General features: G+C 40.0%; 1 protein-coding gene across 4 annotated transcripts in view; it reads right to left on the bottom strand.

The window, feature by feature from the left end:
- Nucleotides 1-27,513, bottom strand: part of LOC124805362 (Bardet-Biedl syndrome 7 protein homolog) — a 142,954-nt gene that overhangs the window by 93,923 nt on the left and 21,518 nt on the right. For all 4 annotated transcript variants that reach the window (XM_047265908.1, XM_047265911.1, XM_047265910.1 and 1 more), the window contains exons 2-5: nt 20,240-20,363; nt 20,006-20,120; nt 12,713-12,842; nt 10,141-10,328 (exon numbers count right to left, since the gene is read on the bottom strand). In XM_047265908.1, coding sequence (XP_047121864.1) covers nt 10,141-10,328; nt 12,713-12,842; nt 20,006-20,120; nt 20,240-20,363 — 557 coding nt within the window. The remainder of the gene's footprint in view (nt 1-10,140; nt 10,329-12,712; nt 12,843-20,005; nt 20,121-20,239; nt 20,364-27,513) is intronic.

The raw sequence follows: 27,513 nt of genomic DNA, 5'->3' as shown, positions 1-27,513 counted from the left end.
TGTTGTTTGTATCTGTAAAACCTTTCCTCACTGGCAATCACACCGCATAAACATTAACATTGGCGTTAGGCTCTGCACAGCTCACATGCCTATTCTTTCTAATTTTTTGTATTCAGTTTGTACATTTGTGGCTGTTATTACTGTGGTATCCTGGGCCGGTGATTTCAAAAGCCCAATGGAAGTCATGGACTTGATAATGGCTGCTAGGCCACAGAGTCACACATATTTTGCCAGCCAACTAGTGCTCATAGGTGCCGTTCAAAGTTAGCAGCACAGACACTCTGTCTTCAACTGTCATTGCATTGCTCTTGTGCATCATTGTCACTACACATCACCATTTTGGTCTCAGTACTCAGGTTGTTGATTTGGATTACTCATTGGACTTGTTATTCTGCTGTGTTGCCTCTATTGTCTGACTTCCCTTTGTTGTTGTTGTCCTCCTATTCACATTTGGTGATTTGCTGTTTAACGTCCTTGGCCATTCAATCAGTCCTGCAGGTTTTTTAGTTGTTCCTGGTCTTATCAGACTGTGGTCATTACAACTGGATCTTGGAACTGCAGCAGCAGTCACACTAGCTGTTCCAACAACCGTTTCCACAACAGTTACACCACCAACAGCAGAAAAATGAGTTGCTCCATCAAGAAATTCAGCAGTTGAAGGATTAACTGCAGGTTCAGGGTACTCATCCCATAATAGCAGTGGTCACTTCCCAGTCAGCTAATCAACCATCCACATTTCTGACTTTTAATGATACCAAAGAGAAGAGGGACACATATTTGCACTGGCTGAAACAGCACTTTGCTGATTTTCAGGTCACGGATGGTGCTCTACAGCACTCATTCTTTCTTTCTTGAGCTTCCTCAGAGATGTTATTCTTATTGAAGAAGTTGGCCCCCTCTCAAATCCAGTCACTATCACTTTCAAGGAGATATGCTCCTTACTTTTAAATTTCTATTTGCAATGATTCCATGTGGCCATATTGTAACTTGAGTGTCATCAATGCCACAGGCAACTTGGTCAGTTGTATCACTCATGGGTAATTGATCTACATGGGATGAGATACCACTCCAGTTTCACATGTGTAAACTCAGCTTGCAAAATTGCATATGCTCACTCTTTGATTAGAGACATAGAATTCCGATTGGCTACCAATCCAGAGCTATGTACTACTGTTCTCAAGCTGGAGAATCCTTCTTTGGGTGACACTCTGAAAATCACACACTCTTTATAGACATCACGCAGCTGGCGAATGTATGCCTTATGGCTTGACCACAAGTAGTGGAGTGCCAGCCACCACATTGTGCCTTGTGGGGGAACAGAATACCCATAAGCCTTTCACCCAATCGTGGTGTATGATCCATTAATGTGTCAGTTTCCTCTGAACAGCCATCCCACTGGAGTAGGCACAGGAGCCTTGGGTTCCAAATGCTTCACTGCACACGTGTGTGCGGACTATCTGGATCGAAGAGCACGCTGCACCTGTTGTGGGATAGATACGCATCTCCGAACTGTCTGTTGTAAACAGTCAGTATAATCGGACCCAATTCCCCAGTCATACCAAAGGACGGTCATGAACATCAGGGGATTGTTCCCCAGGACGATCCTTCCACTACCATGATTATCATCCTCAAAATTGCAGACTGGAATAACTGTTTCAAGGTGGACACAGGAATTACCATTTACTTGGTAAACCTCGATATGTATCGATACCTGGGTTCCTCAGCACTGGCCCTACCCTCCCGTACATTGGTTGAGTACAGCAACAGTTCTACTCCCCTCCAGGGCCTGTTCACAATCACAGTTTTGTACATAAAGTTAACACAGCAGATAATGCTGTTTGTTGTAGATAGTCACTCAGCTGACAAAATTTTTGATTTGGATGCCTTCTCGCTGCTTGGATTCTTCATCACCAATGAGCTTCAGGACAACTCTGACACAGTCCCCTTCCAGGAACTCAATAACCTCGTATGCTGCCTGCAAGCCTATATTCGAACATGGCCCGGGGCACACTACAGATTCCCAGGCTCATATCTCCTTACGTCCAGACACAGTGCCCCATTTCTGCTGGGCATGACACATTCAAGTCTCCTTACAGATGGCTATTAAGCGGGAACTTGACACTTTCGTGAAGTTGAGGTGATTGAACATGTTAAAAATCAGCACTTGGGCCACTTTTCTACTAGCTGTCAAAAAACCCAATGGCTCCCTTTCACTATGCAAGAACTTTAAATTGACAATCAATGCCCAAGCAGAAATGAAACTCTACTACACACCATGTCCAGAGGGCCTCCTGCACAAAGATTATTGCAGGTGGGTGCCTTTCTAAGATAGATAGATCTTGTCGAAGCATATTGCCAGATCCCTCTGAATGAGGAGTCAGAATGCATAATGGTTATTAAAACTACCTATGACTAATATAAGTACAAGCACTTCCATTTTGGGATTTATTCTGCTCCAGCAATCTTCCAGAGATATCAGGAACAGTTAATCATGTCCATCTCTATCCATCCCTTCCTGCACTAACTATCTTCACAACTTAACTGTCACTAGCCGTCAGCACCGCATATGCAACCTTCACATCTTCTTTAACAAATTGCAAGATTCAAGATTCAAGTGCTGTTTACTCAAATGCCAGTTCTTCTGGGAGCAAGTGAAATATCTGACACTTGCCCAACAAAGAAGGAATCCAGCCCACTGACCATAATCTCGCAGCTACTGACTCTCTACTCTGCCACTAAAACTTACAGGAGCTGCAGGCTCTTTTTATTTATTTATTTATTTTTTTGGGAGGGGGGGGGGGGGTAGGGGGGGAGGTACATTATTATTCTAAGTTCCTCCTATAAGTGGCCCACATTATGCATCCACTCAGATGCTTTCACATAGATGAAGCATATGCTGCGCTTAGTGCCCAGCCTTAAGCAATTTCCCCCATCATGTACTCTGCATTTGTCAATGGATGGCTCACCATATGGCAATGCTGGGAAGTAGGAATGATGAGGATACTGAACAACCAATTGCCTTTGCGTCAAAGACATTGACAACTGTCCAAAAGTATTACTCGCAAAGAAAAAAGAAGCTTTGGCTATTATATATGCAATAAAGAAATCCCATGTTTACCTGTTCAGGACAAAGTTTACCCTCACCACAGATCAAAAAACAGTAGTAGTGCTCATCAGGCATCATTCCCGTCTTTCAGAACACAACAGCAACAGGGCCGGATGTTGTTCTTCAACTCCTACAATTACACTATTAAACACAAGCCCACAGCACAACACACAAATGTGGACACTCTTTCCTGCCTACCCACAAGTTCAGACAGGAAATCTCACGCTTTCACATCAACATGGAACAGCGACACACCTCGGAAGGGATTCCCATTGCAGCTACTCAATCACTGCAGACACACAACATGATCTTATTTTATGGCACACCATGCACTATGTGCTCCATGAGTGGCCCACTTATTTTTCAACGCTTGCAAATCTGGAGCTCCAGAGTTAGGTTTGCCAATATCACTGCTTATCCATCATTGCTCGTGTGTTCCTGCTTGACATGCAGGCCAATACTCACTTTGTCATCATTCTGACTGCCTTGTGGCCACGATGTTTACAACTCATAACTCATCCATCATAGAGTTCTGTGTCGAGGATGAAAGCACTCACAAGGCAACATGCCTACTGGCCAGGTCTGATGAAGGATGTCAAGGCCACAGTGTGATGAACAGCAGCTCCACCTGTGCCCAGTACGAGGCTGCTAAACACTGATCTTTTGCCCACTGGTTCATCCACTGCTGCCCCTGGGACCGCATCCATCTGGAGATTTCTGAATTCTGTGTGGGTCAATTGTCATGGAACATTTTCTATAATTACCCATACGACGTGAGCATGGTGTCAACACAATAGATGCCCCAAGTAATGCACACGTTGATTCTTGGCACCAAAGGTCTCTCCTGCACCACTGTGACAAAACAATGGACCCCAATTCAAGGCGACGGCCTTCGACAAATACTGTGCCTCGAATGGCATCAAACATCTCTTCATTCCACTGATTCACTTTTCCTCCAATGGTGAGGCAGAATGTAGGGTGTGAACATTTAAAAAGAAAATGTTAAAAGTGATGAGAATCACCATCACAGCTGCACTCATGATCTCCCTGAGCACATACACGTCCATTCCCATCCACAACCATTGTCCAGCAGAGCTCCTTCATGGGTGGCAGTTATGTACTTCTCCTCCGTCTCCTAATCCTGCAGCACTAGGAACCCCAGACATTGCATGCAGGGTGTTATCCATCAAACACGGCAGTGTGGCCACACTTGCACAGGCAAGAGAAAAGTGGTTACTGCTTATGGGCAGTGCCTCAGGGCAGCTGACAATCTGAAGGGTTTGGAGGCCATCATACCAAACACTCTGTCCACAACTACTGACTGCATCACTGCTGGTAGCCCCATTGTGCCTGGAAAGCCCATCCTTGCCAGTCTCATGACCATACACACATACTAGCACCCCTGACCACGAACAGCGGTTCCTGCGGATGTGGGCATAGAGGTAGAGGTCTCGTGTGGCCTTTGCATTCTCAGCCGATGTTGCCTGCACTGCCAGGCCCCACCCCCAGTTCCTCCTGCCAGCTGGCGGGATTCAGTGCCAGGACACCAACTGTGCCACAAGTTCACCTCCCACAGCACTGCATATGTTGTTCCAGCCCTACACAACCATACCACGGACGAAGGATCTGGTACCCTTGCCTACAAATTTTGAAAGTCTGCTGGATGACACTGTTTTCAAAGATGGCTGCTAGACAGAACTGTTACAACAGTAATGGCTAGTTGTCGCTGCTGCAGTGCTGGCCGTAGGGGCATGCCCATCTAGCTGGCCGACAAGTGCTCACAGCCACACTTTAAGGCTAGCAGTACAGCGGCTCTGTCCTCACTGGTGACTGCACTGCTGTTATGTATTGTTGCCTCTACATATCACTGTCTTAGTCTCAATATTTGTTGCGCCTTAGGTTTCAATCTGGATCGTTTGTTGGACCTGTTATTCTGCCTTGCGATCTCTGTTGTCTGTCTTCCTCTTGTTGTTGTTGTTGTTGTTGTTGTTGTTGTACTTCAGTTCGCACTCGGTGACTCGCTGTTTAATACCCTTCGCCAGTCGGCCAGTTCCGAGGATTCTTGAGTCATTCCCAGTCTTGTCAGACTCCAGTCACTGCGGTTACGTAAGTATTTATGCATATTTGTTACCCAAAATACAAGTTTCAGAAGTCTGCCAAATAGTCTGGAATGGAGACAGCACGTAAGATGTCATGTTTCACTGACTTACCTATTTTTTTTTCTCCGCACATGACAAGCAACAACTACCTATTTTCAAGGCAAATTTCCCAGTTTTTTTACAGATGTTATCACTGTATATCAAAAAATTACATTGCCAGCAGTATAACTAAGATAAAAATATTACACACAAAAACATACATGGCCTTGAGAAGAGCCGATATAATTCCACAAAATGATAGCCAATAGGCCCGACGTCTGACAATACATAGAAACATGTCGGTTTTTGAAGTGGGAACACTATTTTGGGAACATTCCAGGCAAATGGCCACCAGCCAGCTCCACACTATGCAGGTCACTGATAAGTAGTGGATCAATAACATTTCTATCCTTTCCTAATGCAGGAACAACTATAGCTACTTTCCATGGAACCCAGCACATCTCTGATTTTATCAACATTGTCACTATGAGAAATGCATAGTTTTAATAGTGTGCTTTTCCATAGTGTACAATGCTTTAGTTTTAGTGTGTCCACATGCAGTATGCATGGAATTTTGTTGTTGCTACCATACTGATGAAATAAATATACTGTAAAAAATTTATTTCGGAGGGGAATTATATCATGCTTTTGTGATTTCCTTCAGTTCACACCAGAAGTGTAGCATGGTCTATTTATTAATTACATGATCTTTTGAAATTTCAGAAAAAAGTATTCACTGAATAGATATACATAACAAGGGAAGGAGTATTAAGTCAGTCAGCAGGACCACAACAGTAATCAGCTCACACCTACCCTGAGGATGAACAGGGTTTTATTTATTGTGTTTAGGTAACATTTACTGCTACAGTTTCAATTATTTCTACCAACTTCTTTGTTTACATCTACAGTCATGCCACATTAGGCACTGCACAGTGCATAGTGGTGGATTAGCCACGTCCTGTCCTATGTCAGTCACACATGAAATAGTAGGAAATGACTAAATGTAAGTTTCTGTTCACGTTATAATAAATCTTAGCTTATTGTCTTTGTTCCTAATTGAGATGCATGATAAAAGGAGCAGAATTGCACAGTCTACCCAGTTCTTTAAATTTTCTTGACAGTATGACACAAGAAAAATGTCTTTTAACAATTCTCATTTTAATCCTTTGAGCACCTCTGTCACATTTTCATATTTGTTACACCAACCTGTTGCCATCTATCTGAATTGCTACAACATTTGCTGCCAGACACACAGAATGAGTCCCCCTAAAGGCAAGAGAAGCATTCTAGAATATGTCACACTAACATCTTGTTTGCTGTCTTGTTAATAGACGCATTGCAATTTTCGAGAATCCTGCCAACAAATCTAGCTCTTCCATTGGCCTCACTTACAGTGAATTTCATGTGTTTGTCCCATTTCACATAACTTCACAGTATTAACCCTAAAAATGAGGTTGGAGGAGGGGGCATGGTTCAGCTACAGAAATTTACTCTCTTTTTTATTGGCATCAATTTGCTATTATCCACCATTAAAGAGAACTGCCATTCAATTTGTCACTTGGAAATACTGTCTACATTATCATGGTGGCGCGACAAAGCGTCACCCACGTAAGCTACATGGTTTCCATCTGACAACGAAAGGATGGGAGATCAGAGATAATTATTTGTTAATGAAATCACGGTTTTCATGTTCACACATTTTCTCTCAATGATATATTTGGTAAGGAAACTGTCTGCGTATGTAACTGTAGGAATGGCAGATTATGTTATTTTACATTTAAAGGAAGCATAATGTGCTTCTGAATGATATAGGTGTAAAACAGAGATTGATATTCATTTACAAATGCTAGTTATTTTACATTAAAAGGAAGCATAGTGCACTTCAGAATGATATACGTGTAAAACAGAGATTGATGTTCATTTACAAATGCTGTTATAGGGAATGTACAAAGCATCACAAATTATTGGAAAGAGACTCCATATCACAGCAAGATGTGCATTTGGGATCACAGATGGACTATGACAGTGTTCAAATTTCATTTCCACTGTGCATGAAGCTAATTGAGTACCTGGTCAAAATAAGACAACTAGTTTCTGTGGAAAAGCACATTTTAACAGAAACTCATAATGTTTTTAAAGTGAACAAAACTGTACATTCTTGAATTTTCAATTGATAATTTCATATTTTTTCAAACAATAATTATTTTGAGCATTAAAATTGTCATTGCCACAATTGTATTATTTTTTATAACAGAAGTCTTAATTAAAAATTATTGTATTTAGAAAAGAATATTGTCCCGGAACTTTCTGGCATGTACCACACGGTTATACAGAGTGAACATTAATAAAACTGAGAAACTGCAGGGACAGATTCCTGACTGGAAATGGAGGAAAGAAGATCCTATGAACATGTGTTTGGAACTGCATCATTGCCACAGTAGATGCCACTGAGGAATGAAAGTTCCTCTGACCATGTGCCGTGTGTTCCTTGTGTGTTACAGGTTGTGTGATTGATGCAGCTTTCTGTAAGCAACAGAATGGTCTGGTATTCATGTTGAAACCAAGCCAAGGTGGTGTTTCTGTACAGCCAAGCAGGTGGAATTGGTTGTGAGGCAGCCCGGCTGTACCAAACAAGTATCCTCGCAGCCAACAACCACGTCGCACAACATTTGAAACCCTTTTTGGGCGTTTATGTGATCACGGGTCCTTTCAGACAATGAACATGCAGGGAGGCTGCTGACTGTGTGCACACCAGATTTGGAGAACAGCATTCTACAGGATATTGAGACAAACTGTAGTACAAGTTCAAGGCAAATAGCCTGCCAACATGATGTAAGTCAATGTATGATTACGTGTATCTTGCATGACAGCCACTACTATCCCTATCGCTTGCAACGTGTATGAGGATTATCAGCAGCATATTTCCTGCTACTGGAAGGATTCTGTTGATGGTTTTTGCACCGGTCCATCACAATTATGGACGTCATCAGTCTTCTTTACCATGAAGCAACATTTACTAGAACTGACATCATCAATCTGCATAATTGTTATCTATGATCTACAGACAACCCTCAGAAAATGGATGAAGCATCTCATCAGCATCGGTTCAGGGTGAATGTATGGGCAGGAATTCTTGGTGACCACATACTTGGACTGGTTATTATTTCACAATGCCTGGACTTCTTGTAGAATACTTTGCCTGGGTTTCTTGAGAATGTGCCTTTGGCAACTGACAGGTTATGTGGTTTCTGCTTGATGGAGGAACGTACCTGGATTTCTTGTGGAATACTCTGCCTGGGTTGCTTGAGAATGTGCCTTTGGCAATATGACAGGTTATGTGGTTTCTGCATGACGGAGTACCACCCCACTTCAAAATTACAGTTTACCAACACCTCAAAAACATCCTCCCCGCTCGTTGGGTAGGGCATGGAGGCCCTGCAGCATGGCTTGCTAGATCACCAGTCTCAAGTTCCCTGGATTTTTAACTCTAGGGGAATCTGAAAAGCACTGTGTGTGCTGAACCAGTTTCTGATATGCAGACCTTCAACAGCGTGTTCACGAAGCATATGATGCAATTCAGAGAGAGGCTAGAACATACAAAGAAAGTGCGGCAGTCCACGATGTGACATGTGAACACATGCATTGCATCCTCTGGCGGCCACTTTGAACATCTGTTGTGACATGGATGCAATGCAGCTCTGTATTATGTTCTGGGACAATCTGTTGTCATTGCACACATACTATCCATTTATGGACACATGTCCATTAGGACCTTCTTTCCTCCATTTCTAGTCAGGAGTTCATCCCTGCAGTTCATCGGTTTTATTAATGTTCACCCTATATATAGAGTAAATGCACACCAACTGAGTCATTTGTTTCAGGTCTTTCCTAGACAGTTTCATGATGCAAACAAAGTTTGTGTTTCACTATCTGTTCGTTTAAGAATTTTGACCTGTCTTAGTTATTGAAAATGAATTTTCTGTGAAGTGTGTGTTTTTAGAAAATTTGACCAGAAGAAAAATAAAAAAAGGGTTTATTGGCAATTAGAATTTTGTTACCTACATTTAACATCAAGAATATGGTATTATCTGCAAATGAACTTCAAGCAGCAAACACTAAAGCTAAGTAGTAGAACTTAATATTGTTTATATCTCTCATTTCCCACTAAATCTTATCATGTGCTGAAATAGCTGTAATTAAAGCTAAAACTGCACAAAGAGTTGATCCCAAGAAATGTGTATCGAAGCATTATGAAGCTACATGAAATTATTTACAGGTTCTAAATAGGCAAGTATTGCAATAAATGTAGCTTATTTGGAAAGTGAAAAGTTCTAATTGGTTTGTACACCTGGGGTTTTTATATCTCAGATACTCTGAGGAGAGCTAGAGAGTTATAATTGTGGATGTTGTATGGGAGCTTAGTGTAAAAAATTTAGAAGACTAATGCTGTTTATATTTCAGCTGAAGAAGAAAAAAAAGACACCAGTATTCAGATGGAGCATGAAAGGGAAAAAAGGATGTGTATATAACAACGGTGGACAGATAATTTCAAAGAATGTAGAAAATAAAAAAGATTCAAACTGTATTCAAACCAGAATTTAGAAGAAGAAGAAAGATAAGTACATTAGAGACAAGAAAGTCTGTGTATTTTAGTTTTTGTTCTTGGTAAAAACTGTTACACGCTGTTTCAATATGACTATTACAGAGGAGAGGGCAGACAGCACTGATAATAATTGTTTAACTAAAGCAATAGTGAGTGTACTTTTTGAATTATTCAAATGATAAATTCAGTATAATCTTGTTAAATAAACTTAGTACATTAAATCCCTTTAGACATAAGTAAATGCTAATTCATTCTACTTGGCCAGACAGCTTAATTATTTGTGTTTGACTCACCTTGTAACTGTGACGACACCAAGTCTTCCATCAACAGTTCCATACAATATCTGGTCATCACTTCCAGGAAATGGAAACAGCACTGATGGCACAGACTCTAACTCTACACTGTGTAACAGATCATGTCGATCCAATACCCGCAAAATTCTGTCTTCACATGCCAAAACTGCCAACAACTTATTGTTACCCTGCAGATGGACATCAGAAAAATTATTTCTAATTTTCACTGAGTATACATTATTTTGGTGTATGTACAGAAGATGAAACAGATTACAGCACATAATATTGAAATTTACAAGTAAAATAACTGGATTCGCCCAACATTCAGGTTTTCACACAGATTATTTTAACTCATATCTGCCTTTCCCTACGTGCCATGCCTAGCCACCCAGGATAAGAATAATTTTCAAACAATCTTCAACAGCTGCAAGTCCATATACAGCCTATAATTTTTTTTTTTTTTTTTTTCAAAATCTCGACTAAAAGAGTTCTGAGTTGGTAGCAGTAAGCAGACATGCTTTGCATCCAGCAAAACAATGCTGCATATAGCAGCACAATAATAGCCACTGGTGAATACTGTGCTTCATTTTGCTTTGCTGTGTTTGCCTGTTTCCACTAAAATGTGTGACTGAATGCTTCCTTGTGACACAGACATTACTTGTGATTCCTAGCAATAAAACACTCATTGTTTGCAATGAGTACTTGGGACATACCAGAAAGCATTAATACAGCAGCTGCACTGCTTGTAGAAGGTGGGATATATTCCCTTTGTGCTTTTTCTATACTTGCACTAGTAAATGTGCAGGGAGACTGCTTGTATCCCACACCCCCTCCGAATAGTACTCAAGAAAAAGTTTACAGATGATTAAGATTTCCTTCTGGTAGCCAATTCACATTTTTGACGACATACTTAAGATAATGATTATATGCTCTTCAAGGCCACGCCATTAACATTTTATTTAATTGTATTGAACGTACTTTTTGACAAGAAGCAACACAATACATTCAGTACGAAAATGTTTAAAGTCTTAGACTCTATTAAACTGAGAGGCTTGGGCCAGTTTCAATACCAGCATAAAACATCTGTTAGTATCTGATGATCCCTACTATGCCACTGCATTCCGTTCCTTATGGAAGACACTCTCTCATTTGAAATAAAATCTTCATGTCACAAATTTTAGAATCTCCTTATCTCCACATACGCCACAAAAATTAAATTCTGATCAACATTTTATTTTCTGCAAACAAAGTGGTTTGAAAAGAGGCTATAAGATGAATATTGACAAAATTAAGACAATGATATGGGAATGTACTTGAATTAAATCTAGTGTTGGTTAGGGAATTAAACTAAAAAATGAGAAACTAAAAGCAGTAGATGAGTGTGGCTATTTGGGCTGCAAAATAACTGATTCTGACCTACATAGAGATGACATAAAATGCAGATTGGAAATACCAAGCAAATCACTTCTGAAAAAGATAATTTTTTACAGCAAATGTAAGTGCAGGAAGTATTTTCTTATGGCATTTGTCTGGAGTGTAGCCTCATACAGAAGTGGAATGTTGGCGGTAAACAGTCTAGACAGGAAGAGAATAGAAGTTTTTCAAATGTGGTGAATCAGAAGAATGTGAAGATTAGACAGGTAGATCAAGCAACTGTTAAGGAGGTTAAAAAAAAAAAGAAAGAAAAGGAAGGCAGAACCTGACTAAATGAAGGGATTGGTTGGTTGACAGGGCATATCCTAGACATCCAGGAATTATCAATTGGATAATGGAAGGGGAGTGCCGCAGGAAGATCAAGGTGTGAACGCAGTAAGCAGGTACAAATGTATGTTGTTTGCACTACATGGATAAGAGCCTTGCACAGGAGAGTATGGAGAGCGTATTCAAACCAAGCTTTAGACTGAAGACTGCATCATACAACAGTATGTGCATGTTTTCTTGCATGTAAGCTTCATAGATCTGATCTGCCGGTATGAAGTGAAATAACAAAACAATAAAAAAAGTCAATTTAGTTTTTCAAATACAGTTGTGCCATTCTACCAGTACTTTGTCCCAATAAATGTTTGTTTGTGTGTATGTGAAGAGAGAGAGAGAGGGCGGTGAGGGCGCGGGTGGGGGGGGGAGGGGGGGGGGGGGGAAGAGCAAAAGAGAGTCTTCAAGGATTCTCGGTGCAGTAAACCATTACAGAACATCAATAAAAATGTTCTTGGCTTATAATCAGCATAATTTCAAATAAAACACTCAAGCTTTCGATAGCTGTCCCCACCATCATCATCAGGAGTTGAAATTACCAACTGATTGCCCGATTGCCGGTGACTGCAGCTTTTGGTGACACTGGTGGAAACAGCAATTGAAAGCTCAAGTGTTTTATTCAAAATTATGTGGCTTGTAAACCAAGAAGATATTATCAAAGCATGCCACTGCAAAAGAATCTGAGGACATGTTAAAGAACAATATTTGGTATATTTCTAATTCATTTCTCTGTTCTTACTTTACTAAAGATAAATGCACCCCATAGTGTTGCACAATATATAACACATATGCAAGCATTATTAAAATCAGAAATAGTCACCTTTTCTGCCCCCAGAGCAATGACATCAACTATGCGATCTCCACAAAGAAAAGAATTAACATCTTTACAGTCAAAATATTGATTATATGCATGATCACCACATACTAAAAGATTGCTTCCACAGACATACCTGAAACAAATCAGGATAAGTAATAACTATTAGAAGATAATAAAAGAGAAATTATAATTATCAAACAGCTGTTAATGAAAGCTCTCATGAGCAACTGGTTTGCTATTAAATGTTAACTAAACAAAAATTTTGCACTCATTTACACACCCACAGGCAATGACATCTTGAACATTAAAAATGTAACATTTGGACAAATAAAAGAACTTAAATATTCCAGCATCCTCTTTGACTGTGTAAATAATCACAATATGAAATGAGAAGTATATTTCACAATGCCCATAAGGCATATCAAGCTTTGTGGTATAAGTCAAAGACCAGAGACAGATCTAGTAAAATCAAAATATGTACATTTAAGTCAGCTGAACAAACAGTTCTTGCTAGCATATCTACTAAAATCATTAACAATTCTGACCTGAAGTGTAATATAAGTCAATGTCACTTTTTGCAATGCTCTTTCAAATATCTACATTTCATAATCAGCAAAAGGGGTATTCTTTCCACCTGACAATAGCACAAGCCATTAATAACAAGCTCCCTCCTCAGCCTAAACATCTATATCCCTTAAGGGGAAAAGTAAACGACTGAATGCTGACGAAGCAGCATAGACTTCACACCCCCTCAATACACTTTGGAAGAAGGGTGCAGGGTTTGTATGGTCACTACATGTAACAAAGCATTTCATATCCTCAAACAGTCTGCACCTTGTCTAGTATTGTACTCGACTAACAAACCACTGATAATAGCTACTGATGCATCTCATCTAGTCTTGAACTCGCCAAACAAACCACTGATAATAGCTACTGATGCATCTCGTCTAGTCTTGTGCTCGCCAGACAAACCATAGATAATAGCTACTGATGCATCACAATAAGGCAGAGGAAGAGTTGTCACACATCGACAAAGCAATTACAAGCAGCCCATCCTTTTCATATCCGCACATTTAAATCAGCTCAATAAAAGAACGTGCAAACAGAAAAAGTGGTACCAGTGATTATTTATGCTGTAAGCCAAATTTGTATCTCTCTCTGTGCTGTCACTTTTCACCTTTTGACGGACCACAAAACTCAGTTCACAAAGTTTAGTCTTCAATCTCTTTTATCACATAAGACATCTCAACACTTACACTGGTGGGCTCTGTTTTTATCAGCATGTGATTATCAAATAGGGTTAAAGCCTACCAGCTGTCATGTCATTGCATACACACTACAAACTTCCAGACGGTCCAGGCCACGAGTCTGATTAATAGGAAGTCATATGTATCAAGAGGCATACCACTCATTGCAAGAATTTCATTCACCATAACCACAATCACTGCAAAATGGGGGGAAAAAATAATGACACCATGCTTTGACAGGCCTTGAACTGAGTGAGGTTAGGCTAGTGTCAGATCACTTACCAGTAAGGGCCATCTTGATGTTAAAAGTCTAATTTTCCTTAAGGCTTTTCTTAACTGCACAAAATGATGTGTGACTACTTGAAACAGAAATTTAAGACTCAACAGGTGGTTGTTCAACTCACCCTCAACTCTCTCTCTCTCTCTTTCTTTTTCTCAGCAATAGACAGCAAGATTGAGTGCCTTGCTAACTCATGTTTGTATTGTGCTCCTCAACAGGTTCTTCCCTTATGTGTCATATCAGGAGGGGGGATATTGTATCCAATAATGACAATGGTAGGGACACAGGCGGCAAGGATTGTCGAAATGGACCACCAGTGGCACTTTGTTCCATTGACTTACATTGACAGAGATCCTCCAAGAAGTGAACACACCCCTGCCTCCACACAGAGCCATGTGGTGCTAACCAGAGGTACCTTGGATGGTATATGTAGGCCTACGCAACAAAGAATAAGGATATTCATGTTCTTACTAGCAAGAAGTTATTTCATTATGTTCCAGCCTGTCCTATGTACTTACTATAGGCTATTGTGTTGCCCGGATTCTCCCTTACTGTTTACCAACAACTACTGAGCACTGGATTTGTACTTTGAGTAAATTGCTCTAGCGCTTCATTTTCAATAAACATGATGTGCACCAAATTACAACAAATGGGTTCACATATTTTACGGAGAACTTTTCTTTCAAACAACATTCTGTCCAGTTTACACTTTTGGTACTTTAGGTAGCACATCCACACACAACAGCTAGTTGGATCTGTCTTTTATAGGTGTTTTTCGCCCCCTTGGCTAAATGGTCAGAACATCTGATACCGTGCAGTGGGTCAGACATTTTCTCCACTTGGGGATTGGGTATTGTGTTGTCATCATCATCATTTCATCATCTACATGCAAGTCACCCAATGTGGCATCAACTGAAAAGACTTGCAATTCAACAGCTGGTGGAGAATCCTGGTCACCAATGCCATATGACCATTTCATTTGATTTCATTTATAAATGTCTTGTCATGAGGGTAGAATGAAGGCAACTGTAGCTTTGGTTGTCAGCTTGTGATCTCAGATGTATTTTGGCTTGGCAGTAAGGTAGCTGTCCGAATACATCACCCCGTAATTTGAATTCTTGTATTTGCAGGTATGGTTCACATGCAGGATGGAAATATAGAAGTGGCCCTGGGACCCATTTCAGGCTCTGTTTAGTCTCATATACAGTGAAACCCCTATTTACATTTTCATGTAGTCCAGACTTAAAAATGCATAATTGAGGAAAATACAAGAATTAAGGAAAATGTTGAAACCCCCAAAAATATGAGCAAAAACACATGTAATTGGCATATATGATTAAAAATTACAATCCTCTCCAATATTTTGCATAAAATTTATCCCAGTGAAGGAAATTACGAGGGTTATTCCGAAAGTAAGGTCCGGTTATAAAAAAAAATCAAAACTAAAATGTTTTTTCAAAACAATTGTTTTATTTACATTCCTTACATCTTTATCTATTTTTCTACATAACTTCCATACTTATTTAAACATTTGTCACATCGTTCAACAAGCTTTTGAATGCCCATGTTATAGAAATCGGCCGCCTGTGACGATAACCAGTCCGTAACTGCTTCTTTCACTTCATCATCTGTGTCGAAGCGCTTGCCGCTGAGAAACTCCTTTAAGTAACGGAACAGGTGGAAATCACTTGGCGCCAGGTCCGGACTGTAAGGAGGATGGTCCATCTGTTCCCATCCAAATTTCTTGATCAGAGCTTGCGTTTCATTTGCAGTGTGGGGTCTGGCATTGTCATGCAACAACAAGATTCCAGACGACAAAAGACCACGTCGCTTATTCTGGATTGCACGTCAAAGTTTAGTCAGGGTAGCGCAGTAGGCGGCTTTATTAATCGTTGTTCCTCTCTCCATAAAGTCGACTAACAATACTCCACGTCTATCCCAGAACACAGTCGCCATAACCTTACGTGTTGAGATTGTCTGCTTTGCCTTGACCTTGACTGGCGATGACGTGTGACGCCATTGCATTGACTGACGTTTAGACTCTGGAGTGATGTGAGAAACCCATGTCTCATCCCCTGTGACAACATTGTCTAAAAGACTGTCACCTTCCTTATGATATCGCTCCAAAAAATCAAGAGCAAAAGCCATTCTTTTCATTCGTTGGGGCTCAGTAAGCAGCCTGGGAACCCAACGGGCACACAATTTGTGAAACTTCAAATGTTCAGACACAATTCTGTACAAAGTTGTTCTACTCACATTCGGAAAATGCATGTCTACGTCTGTAATAGTGAATCGGCGATCTTCACGAATTTTTTTGTCAACCGCATTGACCAAATCGTCTGAAATCACTGATGGTCGGCCACACCGTGGTTCATCGTGCACATTATCCCGTCCTTCATTAAAAATCTCGCACCCACTTGCGCACTTTACTGTCGCTCATTATGTTAGGACCGTACACTTCAGTAATCTGCCGATGGATTTCCGCCGCTGAATTGTTTCTTGCAGAGAAAAACCGTATCACTGCCCTTACTTCACAATCGGCGGGCTGATCAATTGTCTTAAACATTGTAAAGTGACACTGTGAACTACACTCAGCAACAGTAACAAAGCGAATGGCGGCGTTTGACGCGCAAGGCTTGCCGGGAGTCGGCGCGCATGCGTGTTTTGTCATTGGCGCCGAATTTCAATAGTTACGGCGAATCGGACCTTACTTTTGGAATAACCCTCGTAAATATACACTACAATGTTTATACAATAATTTGTGATAATCAATTGCATCAGTTCTTAAAAAATTACAGATGTGTAACAGGAAGTAAAAACTCATCAAAAAATCGAAACTGCTATCTGGGTACAAGGTAATTGAGCTGTTTTCTGACATGCTACGACTACAAATTATACGTTGAAAACATGCGTTTTTGGCAGATCATGCTTCGCGCTCACCCAGACAAAAGCAAAAACTGATGAATTAAACCAAAAACACCACAGCGTCTAAGTAGTTAAATGATAAGCATAAATGCGAACATCTGGTTAATGACATACTTTGTCATCAGTGCTGTTATTGTTTAATGATTTTCTTATGAGCCGCACTTTATATGCTTACCACCATGAACACATTATTTTAGTCAAATAATGGAAATCATCAACAATATAGGAAAAGATAGATTGCTACTTACCATAAAAAAGACATATTAAGCTGCAGACAGGCAAAATTAAGACACTCATATAACTTTCAGCTACAGCCTTTGTCAGTAAAATAGACACACACACACACACACACACACACACACACACACACACACACACACACACACACTCACACAAGCAAGCACACCTCACGCACACGACTCCCCCCAGCTTCAGCATATCGGGCCTGAGATGCTGAAGCTGGCAGTCATGTGTGCGTGGGGTGTGCTTGCTTGTCTGTCTGCGTGTGTGTGAATGTTGCGTGTGTGTGTCTCTTTTAGTGATGAAGGCTGTGGGTGAAAGCTACATGTGAGTGTCTTTTAACTGTGCCTGTCTGCAACCTGACGTGTCTTCTTTACGGTAAGTAGCAATCTCGCTTTTCCTACATTGTTAAAGTGTTATTTTAGTCTTGATGAGAGAAACAGAGATGTAAAAAAATGAGTTTACTTCCACAATTGACTTTACAAGCTTATTAGAAATCGGATCAGTGAATTTCTGTACACTGTGTAAAATGTAAATTTGAAAGAAATCTCAGGTACTGCATTTTCGCTTCATGCCTCTATCTCTGCTGCCAATCTTTATGATCTACAGTATGTACTGTGTGTGTGGTGGAAAGTATGTAAACGAGTAGTGTATGTAGTTGTTGCAACTGTATCATGTCAGATTTGAACAAGAAAGTCTTAAATATGTGCTATCGCAAAACCCTTGTTCTATTTATGTGTGACATCTCTGTCATAGCACATCTTCTGCACGAAAAATATATTTTCAGCATCTCATAAAATGCTTTCACCCCTACCTGCACTCCTGTCACTGAAGGGCCACTTTCTCTCTCCACACATCCAGTAGGTGAGCTCATTTTATGTGTCTTAGTGTGGTGTGGTGGCTGTGTTGCCTATCGGGTGACTTAACGAGTCACTAGCCAATAAGTGTTTACTAGATGGAAATGGGTGACGTTTCCTCAATTATGACTGAGCATATACTTCAAGGCTCAGTGTTTGAATTTAAAAATGTTGACGATTGATATTGTTGCTGAATACAGTACATCAGAAATACATGCAAAAAGATGAGACTGAGTTATAAGTGGCACAACAAAAGGTGGTGGCTGGGATCTTTCGTCACATACTGTCACTGTCTGAAACACTTCACAACTGTCTTGTTTTTCCCTTACAGCTGCAACCTAGTAGTAGTTGTATCATAATTGTGTGGTTAAGCTAATGTTGCAAGTTGTGTTGGCAGCACCGATCATGGACTATGTCAGTATTTCCTCTCTCAATCTCCTCTCTCTACAACTGCCTAAAATACTCCCTTAATTCTGCCACCACCCGTGGTGGTAACCATCCATATTTTGAGCCACCCATAACTTGTTCAGTCACATCAAATGTCAACAGGAAGAAAACGGGACGAAGTCAAGCGAGACCTCAAGTAAGAACTTAAAATTGAGGAAAACCTTACTACGAAGAAATGTAAGGTCGGTGAATTTGTAGCATTGATTTTATGGGTTTTTCACAGGGATTACAAATTTATGATGTATAATCGCAAAAAACATAAAATCGGAGAATGTAAAATCGAAGTTCCACTGTATTCTTTTTTTTATATTATTATTATTATTATTATTATTATCTGGAGTCCTTCCATATAGTTAACTCTTAGGTTGTTAAGACATTGTTTCTCCCATTTTCTTGTCTAAAGCAAGGTTGAATAATAGTGATAAAAACTGTCACACTGTAGCAGAGTGGTTTCAATTTTGAAGGCCTCTATCATCTTATTTACAATTTCAATTCTTTCAGAAATGTCAACCAAGTATGCCTTTGTAAGATTCACAAGCAATTTACCAAAATCAAATGCTTGATCATTTCCTGTCCGTGGATTCTATAAAATGCTTTCTCGAAGTCAACAAAGAACATATGAGGGTCTTGGTGACATGCTCACCTTTTCTCCATAATATGTTGAAAAATAAAGATCTGTTCAGTTGTAGATCTCCCCTTGCAAATTTCACTTTGGTATCCTATAATTGCATCAGCTAAAAGTCACCTTGGCACAGTATAACTGCATTTGCTAACAGTTGAATTTGATCTAAAAGGCAGTTTGAGAATATTTTATCACAAATGTTTAGCATTTCAATATTGTGGTAAGTTCTTACATGTTATGTGGTGACTGTTTTGTGGATAGGGTAATTAGAGAACTTTTCCATTCTTCAGGGAGCTGTTCAGTAATCCAATTGGTTGTTGTTACTTTATAGATCTTCACAAGAAGGGAGTCATCTCCTTCCTTATGTCTAGTTACAATTAGAATGACATATATAAAAATAAAAAAAGTAAATTTGTAATTAATAGCAAGGATTGTTGAAAACTATGGTTGAAATCAAAACTGCTGTTTTTAACAGATACAGCCACGGTTGAGAATGAATGTTAGACTTGTCAGCAAATTACCTAAGATTGCAAGGGTTTATCTCTGGACCTTTGGATTTTTACTTGGATTTTTACTTTTGTCACTTGCAGGCAACAGCTATATCAAAATGTGAAGTTATTAGGTATGACTATGAAATACCTTCCTATGTACAATAAAATATCTAAAGTAATTACTTACATCGACTTTATAGGTTCTGTTAAATTGGTGTCAAAACTAAGGAACAGTTTTCCTTTCTTAGTATATCCACGAACTTCATTTCCTGATGAAACAAATACCTTATCCTGCACTGTTCCTGAAATGCATACAGCCTTCTTATTCATCTCTTAAAATTCATACTTGTAATTCATGACACAACAATTCAAGTTATATTTATGAGACACATTAAATGTCAGATAACAATCATGAAGTTACCTAAAGCACCGCCCAGCTGCAAGCAAGATACTGGAGACCCAGGCAGAGTTTTGAATACTAAATGAATTTCACCTTTTTTCACTCCAAATACTTGTAAAACACCATCTCTATCAGCTACAGCTACCTTAAGACAGAAATAAGACACTTTAATCATTCATAAATATCATTTAAAAGACAAATAAGAAGCTACATGTCCTACAACATTGGTGTATTCTGAACATGCACGTACACCTATGCACTTAAGACTGTAAAGAAAACACGTTACTCTTATATTAAACAATGGAAAATACAGGATGGAATAATGACAAAATTATGAAACAGGAAGTTGCTACTGACCATATAGTGGAGATACTGAGTCACATATAGGTACAACAAAAACAAGACTGTCAGTAAGTGAGCTTTTGACCATAAAGGTCTTCATCAGGAATAGACAACATACACACACACTCACGAAAACGCAACTCACACACACGCGGTCACAGTCTCTGGCTGCTGAGGCCAAACTCTTTTATTAGTAAGTTCTTGATCCTTTTATATTAAAACAATCTAAAGTGATAAATCTGCATACCAAATCAATAAACACAAACTTGTAAGCAAAACAACGCATTAAACAAAATGCACAAGCACTACTGTCATAACGTAAAATACAAAAGTTGTTTGTGTGAATACAGAGATTATCACAACTTTTATTCAAGAGCTATCAGGCTAATTGCATTTAATTCGTGCAGTCCCCTCTCAAAACAACTGTTATATACTCAACAATATAACGATGCTGATATTCCATCCTGGAGTTTCCATGGTCTGTTATGTACTCAATTACATACTACTGTGCATCTTTTCTTCTTTAAGTCACACTGACTCAAAAAGAGTGCCCAAGATTGAAGACACTGTGCCATCTTATTGGTAGCCATGAACATGCTCAAAACAAGGAAATCAGTGGTTTATGGTCTGTTACTCAACAGAACTTCACTCTACACACGAACACATGAAATTTTTTAACTGCATATACAATATCTAGAGTCTCTTTCTTAAATAATTCAACTGGTCTAGATTAAATGCTTTAGATGCAAATGCTACCAAGTGTTCTGAGCTGTCAGTGTCACGATGTGACAAAACTGCCCTGACACCATGTTAGGAGGCATCAGTAGCAAGGATCCGTAGCTTGCCTGGCTGGAAAGTAGCCAAGCACGGGGTGAAGTAAAGTTTGCTTTCAGCAGGCAGAATGCCTTTTCACACTCATCTGACCAAGTGGAAGGAACACTTTTGCAACTTAGTGCATTAAGAGGATACAAAATTTGGGCTGCTTTTGGAGTAAATTTACTGTATTACATAACTTTTCCCATTCAGAGCCGTAGTTCTTTGATACTGGTTGGTCATGGGAGTGCCTCCATAGCAGCAACGTGCTGATTAGTCAGCTTAAGGCTCTGGTTTGGTATTATGTGATCGAGGTCTTCAATAGGCAGTTGGAAAAACTTTGGCATTTGTAAGTTACATTTGATACCAGCCTCTTGCAGAATTTGAAACAGAAACTGGAGATTGTGTATGCATTCCTGCCTTGTAGTCCTCTGTGATGACAATGCCATCCAAGTAATTTATGCAACAAGGTACCTGCTGTGCTAGTGCCCCAAGAATCACTGAAAGATTGCGGGCATGCTGGATACCCCAAAAGGTAATCACTTATATCCAAATACACCAAAAGGCATGTTAAGTACCATGATCTTTTGGGATTGTCCATCCAATGCAAGCTGAAGGTACCCATCCACCATTTCTATTTCAGAGAAGTATTAACCATCCACATTTTGCCTATTTTTTTATTATTATTGCAAGAGACATTGCCCAGTGACTGTTTGCATTTGGCTTAATCACTTACGAAACCATGAGCCTATCCAGTTACCGTCTTACTTGCCCTCACAGAGCCACTGATAAAGACCTGACCTCTTCGAGGACGTCCACGTTGAAACTATCATTGACCATGATGTGGTTGTGGCAACAATGATTACCAAAGTACGATACAGACCTGACCTCTTTGAGGACGTACACATTGAAACTATCATTGACCATGATGTGGTTGTGGCAACAATGATTACCAAAGTACAAAGGACAACTAAAACAAGCAGGAAGATATATATCTTCAGTAAACTCGATAAAAAATCAGTAGTGTCCTATCTTAATATGTTGTTTGTGTTGTTGTGGTCTTCAGTTCTGAGACTGGTTTGATGCAGCTCTCCATGCTACTCTATCCTGTGCAAGCTTTTTCATCTCCCAGTACCTACTGCAACCTACATCCTTCTGAATCTGCTTAGTGTATTCATCTCTTGGTCTCCCTCTACGATTTTTACCCTCCACGCTGCCCTCCAATACTAAATTGGTGATCCCTTGATGCCTCAGAACATGTCCTACCAACCGATCCCTTCTTCTGGTCAAGTTGTGCCACAAACTTCTCTTCTCCCCAATCCTATTCAATACTTCCTCATTAGTTATGTGATCTACCCATCTAATCTTCAGCATTCTTCTGTAGCACCACATTTCGAAAGCTTCTATTCTCTTCTTGTCCAAACTATTTATCGTCCATGTTTCACTTCCATACATGGCTACACTCCATACGAATACTTTCAGAAATGACTTCCTGACACTTAAATCTATACTGGATGTTAACAAATTTCTCTTCTTCAGAAACGCTTTCCTTGCCATTGCCAGCCTACATTTTATATCCTCTCTACTTCGACCATCATCAGTTATTTTGCTCCCCAAATAGCAAAACTCCTTTACTACTTTAAGTGCCTCATTTCCTAATCTAATTCCCTCAGCATCACCCGACTTAATTAGACTACATTCCATTATCCTTGTTTTGCTTTTGTTGATGTTCATCTTATATCCTCCTTTCAAGACACTGTCCATTCCATTCAACTGCTCTTCCAAGTCCTTTGCTGTCTCTGACAGAATTACAATGTCATCGGCGAACCTCAAAGTTTTTATTTCTTCTCCATGAATTTTAATACCTACTCCGAATTTTTCTTTTGTTTCCTTTACTGCTTGCTCAATATACAGATTGAACAACATCGGGGAGAGGCTACAACCCTGTCTTACTCCCTTCCCAACCACTGCTTCCCTTTCATGTCCCTCGGAGTAACTGCCATCTGGTTTCTGTACAAATTGTAAATAGCCTTTCGCTCCCTGTATTTTACCCCTGCCACCTTTAGAATTTGAAAGAGAGTATTCCAGTCAACATTGTCAAAAGCTTTCTCTAAGTCTACAAATGCTAGAAACGTAGGTTTGCCTTTCCTTAATCTTTCTTCTAAGATAAGTCGTAAGGTCAGTATTGCCTCACGTGTTCCAGTGTTTCTACGGAATCCAAACTGATCTTCCCCGAGGTTGGCTTCTACTAGTTTTTCCATTCGTCTGTAAAGAATTCGTGTTAGTATTTTGCAGCTGTGACTTATTAAGCTGATAGTTCGGTAATTTTCACATCTGTCAACACCTGCTTTCTTTGGGATTGGAATTATTATATTCTTCTTGAAGTCTGAGGGTATTTCGCCTGTTTCATACATCTTGCTCACCAGATGGTAGAGTTTTGTCAGGACTGGCTCTCCCACGGCCGTCAGTAGTTCCAATGGAATATTGTCTACTCCGGGAGCCTTGTTTCGACTCAGGTCTTTCAGTGCTCTGTCAAACTCTTCACGCAGTATCATATCTCCCATTTCATCTTCATCTACATCCTCTTCCATTTCCATAATATTTTCCTCAAGTACATCGCCCTTGTATAGACCCTCTATATACTCCTTCCACCTTTCTGCTTTCCCTTCTTTGCTTAGAACTGGGTTTCCATCTGAGCTCTTGATATTCATACAAGTCGTTCTCTTATCTCCAAAGGTCTCTTTAATTTTCCTGTAGGCGGTATCTATCTTACCCCTAGTGAGATAGGCCTCTACATCCTTACATTTGTCCTCTAGCCATCCCTGCTTAGCCATTTTGCACTTCCTGTCGATCTCATTTTTGAGACGTTTGTATTCCTTTTTGCCTGTTTCACTTACTGAATTTTTATATTTTCTCCTTTCCTCAATTAAATTCAATATTTCTTCTGTTACCCAAGGATTTCTACTAGCCCTCGTCTTTTTACCTACTTGATCCTCTGCTGCCTTCACTACTTCATCCCTCAAAGCTACCCATTCTTCTTCTACTGTATTTATTTCCCCCATTCCTGTCAATTGCTCCCTTATGCTCTCCCTGAATCTCTGTACAACCTCTGGTTCTTTTAGTTTATCCAGGTCCCATCTCCTTAAATTCCCACCTTTTTGCAGTTTCTTCAGTTTTAATCTACAGGTCATAACCAATAGATTGTGGTCAGAGTCCACATCTGCCCCTGGAAATGTCTTACAATTTAAAACCTGGTTCCTAAATCTCTGTCTTACCATTATATAATCTATCTGATACCTTTTAGTATCGCCAGGGTTCTTCCATGTATACAACCTTCTTTCATGATTCTTAAACCAAGTGTTAGTTATGATTATGTTGTGCTCTGTGCAAAATTCGACCAGGCGGCTTCCTCTTTCATTTCTGTCCCCCAATCCATATTCACCTACTATGTTTCCTTCTCTCCCTTTTCCTACACTCGAATTCCAGTCACCCATGACTATTAAATTTTCGTCTCCCTTCACAATCTGAATAATTTCTTTTATTTCATCATACATTTCTTCAATTTCTTCGTCATCTGCAGAGCTAGTTGGCATATAAACTTGTACTACTGTAGTAGGCGTGGGCTTCGTATCTATCTTGGCCACAATAATGCGTTCACTATGCTGTTTGTAGTAGCTTACCCGCATTCCTATTTTCCTATTCATTATTAAACCTACTCCTGCATTACCCCTATTTGATTTTGTGTTTATAACCCTGTAGTCACCTGACCAGAAGTCTTGTTCCTCCTGCCACCGAACTTCACTAATTCCCACTATGTCTAACTTCAACCTATCCATTTCCCTTTTTAAATTTTCTAACCTACCTGCCCGATTAAGGGATCTGACATTCCACGCTCCGATCCGTAGAACGCCAGTTTTCTTTCTCCTGATAACGACATCCTCTTGAGTAGTCCCCGCCCGGAGATCCGAATGGGGGACTATTTTACCTCCGGAATATTTTACCCAAGAGGACGCCATCATCATGTAATCATACAGTAAAGCTGCATGCCCTCGGGAAAAATTACGGCTGTAGTTTCCCCTTGCTTTCAGCCGTTCGCAGTACCAGCACAGCAAGGCCGTTTTGGTTATTGTTACAAGGCCAGATCAGTCAATCATCCAGACTGTTGCCCTTGCAACTACTGAAAAGGCTGCTGCCCCTCTTCAGGAACCACACGTTTGTCTGGCCTCTCAACAGATACCCCTCCGTTGTGGTTGCACCTACGGTACGGCTATCTGTATCGCTGAGGCACGCAAGCCTCCCCACCAACGGCAAGGTCCATGGTTCATGGGGGGGGCTATCTTAATAACGAACGTGAAATTTTCAATATGTAACTATGACTCCAGTCAAAAGAGTTCACCATGCACTTGATAGATATATACCCAGCAGAGCAGTTCAAAATGGGAGAGACCCTTCATGGCATACAGTCACTGTAAAGAAACTACTGCATAGTAGGTATAAAACTAAGTATAGGGCAATAGATAGAGAGATATGGAATGGTATGCATTTGGCTGTCAGAAGAGCAATATGTGAAGTCTTCAGTGACTACCGTAGCAGAAGTTTTTCAATTGATCTTCCACAAAATCCAAAAACATTCTGGTCATCTACATCTACATCTATACTCTGCAAACCACCGTGAGGTGCATAGCAGAGGGTATGTCCCCATGTACCAGTTATTAGGGTTTCTTCCTGTTCCATTCATGTATGGAGCACAGGAAGGTCATATGTAAAGGCTGTTAGTGGCACCAAAGTTAAGTGTCCAGTCCCTAACGAATTAGATAGGAACTGAATTTGAGGATAGCAAAGCAAAAGCTTAAATGCTGAACTCTGTTTTCAAATGTTCCTTTACAAAGGAAAACCAGGAGAACTGCTCCAATTCAATCCTTGTACCACTGGAAAGATGAGGGAAATCAGTATGTGTCAGTGGTGTTGTAAACAGTTGAAATTATTAAAATTGAACAAATCTCCAGGGCCCAGTGGAATCGATAACACATTCTATATTGAAATTGCACCTGATTATCCCCCCCCCCCCCACACACACACAAAGAAGAAGAAGAAGAAATGTACTCAGTAGTTGAAGGCACAGGTCACATCCATCTACAAGAGAATGGTAGTAGAAGTGACCCACAAAACTACCATCCAATATTCTTGTTATCAGTTTGTTACAAAATCTTAGAACATATTCTGAGCTCAGACATAATGAGTTATCCTGAACAGAATGCCCTTCTCCACGATCACGGCACTCAGATAAATAGATTATTTCTTAATTCTGATACACATTTGACACAGTACCATAGGTCACTTACTGTCAAATGTTCGATCATATGCAGTATTTAGTGAAATCTGTGACTTGACTAAGAACTTTTTGATAGGGAGAACACCACATGTTATCCTGGATGGAGAGTTATCATCAGATGTAAAAGTAACTTCAGGTGTGTCCCAGGGAACTCTTGCTGTTCATGATGTATATTAATGACCTTGCAAAAAATATTAACAGTAACCTCAGACTGTTTGCACTTGCTGCAGTTATCTATAATGAGATACTGTCTGAAAGAAGTTGCATGATTATTCAGTCAGATCCTGATAAGATTTCAAAGTGATGCAATGATTGGCACCTTGCTATAAATTAGATTCCAGTTTATTGGTAGGATACTAGGGAAATATTGTAGGCAATCAGTCTACAAAGGAGATTGCTTAAAAAATCACTCATGTGACTCATTCTAGAATATTGCTCGAGTGTGTGCAACCTGCACCAAATAGGACTAACAGGTGATACTGAACTTACACAGAGAAGGGGCAGCATGAAAGGTCACAGGTTTGTTTGCCCCATGGGAAAGCGTAACAGAAATGCTGAAGAAACTGAACTGGCAGAGTCTTCAATGTAGGCGCAAACTAGCCTGAGAAAGAAAACTAATAAAGTTTCAAGCAAGGGCTTTAAATGATGATTCTATGAATATTGTACAACCCTCTATGTATTGCTCACAAAGGTATTGTGAGGACAAGAACAAATTGTAGCATACACAGAGGCAATCATTCTTCCCACGTTCCATATGTGAATCGAACAGGAAGAAACCCTAATAACTAGAACTCTGCACTTTGCAGTG

The sequence above is a fragment of the Schistocerca piceifrons genome, chromosome 7 (genome assembly GCF_021461385.2).
Source record: "Schistocerca piceifrons isolate TAMUIC-IGC-003096 chromosome 7, iqSchPice1.1, whole genome shotgun sequence".
Classification (NCBI taxonomy): domain Eukaryota; kingdom Metazoa; phylum Arthropoda; class Insecta; order Orthoptera; family Acrididae; genus Schistocerca; species Schistocerca piceifrons.
This window is presented reverse-complemented; position numbering and strand designations above follow the sequence as displayed.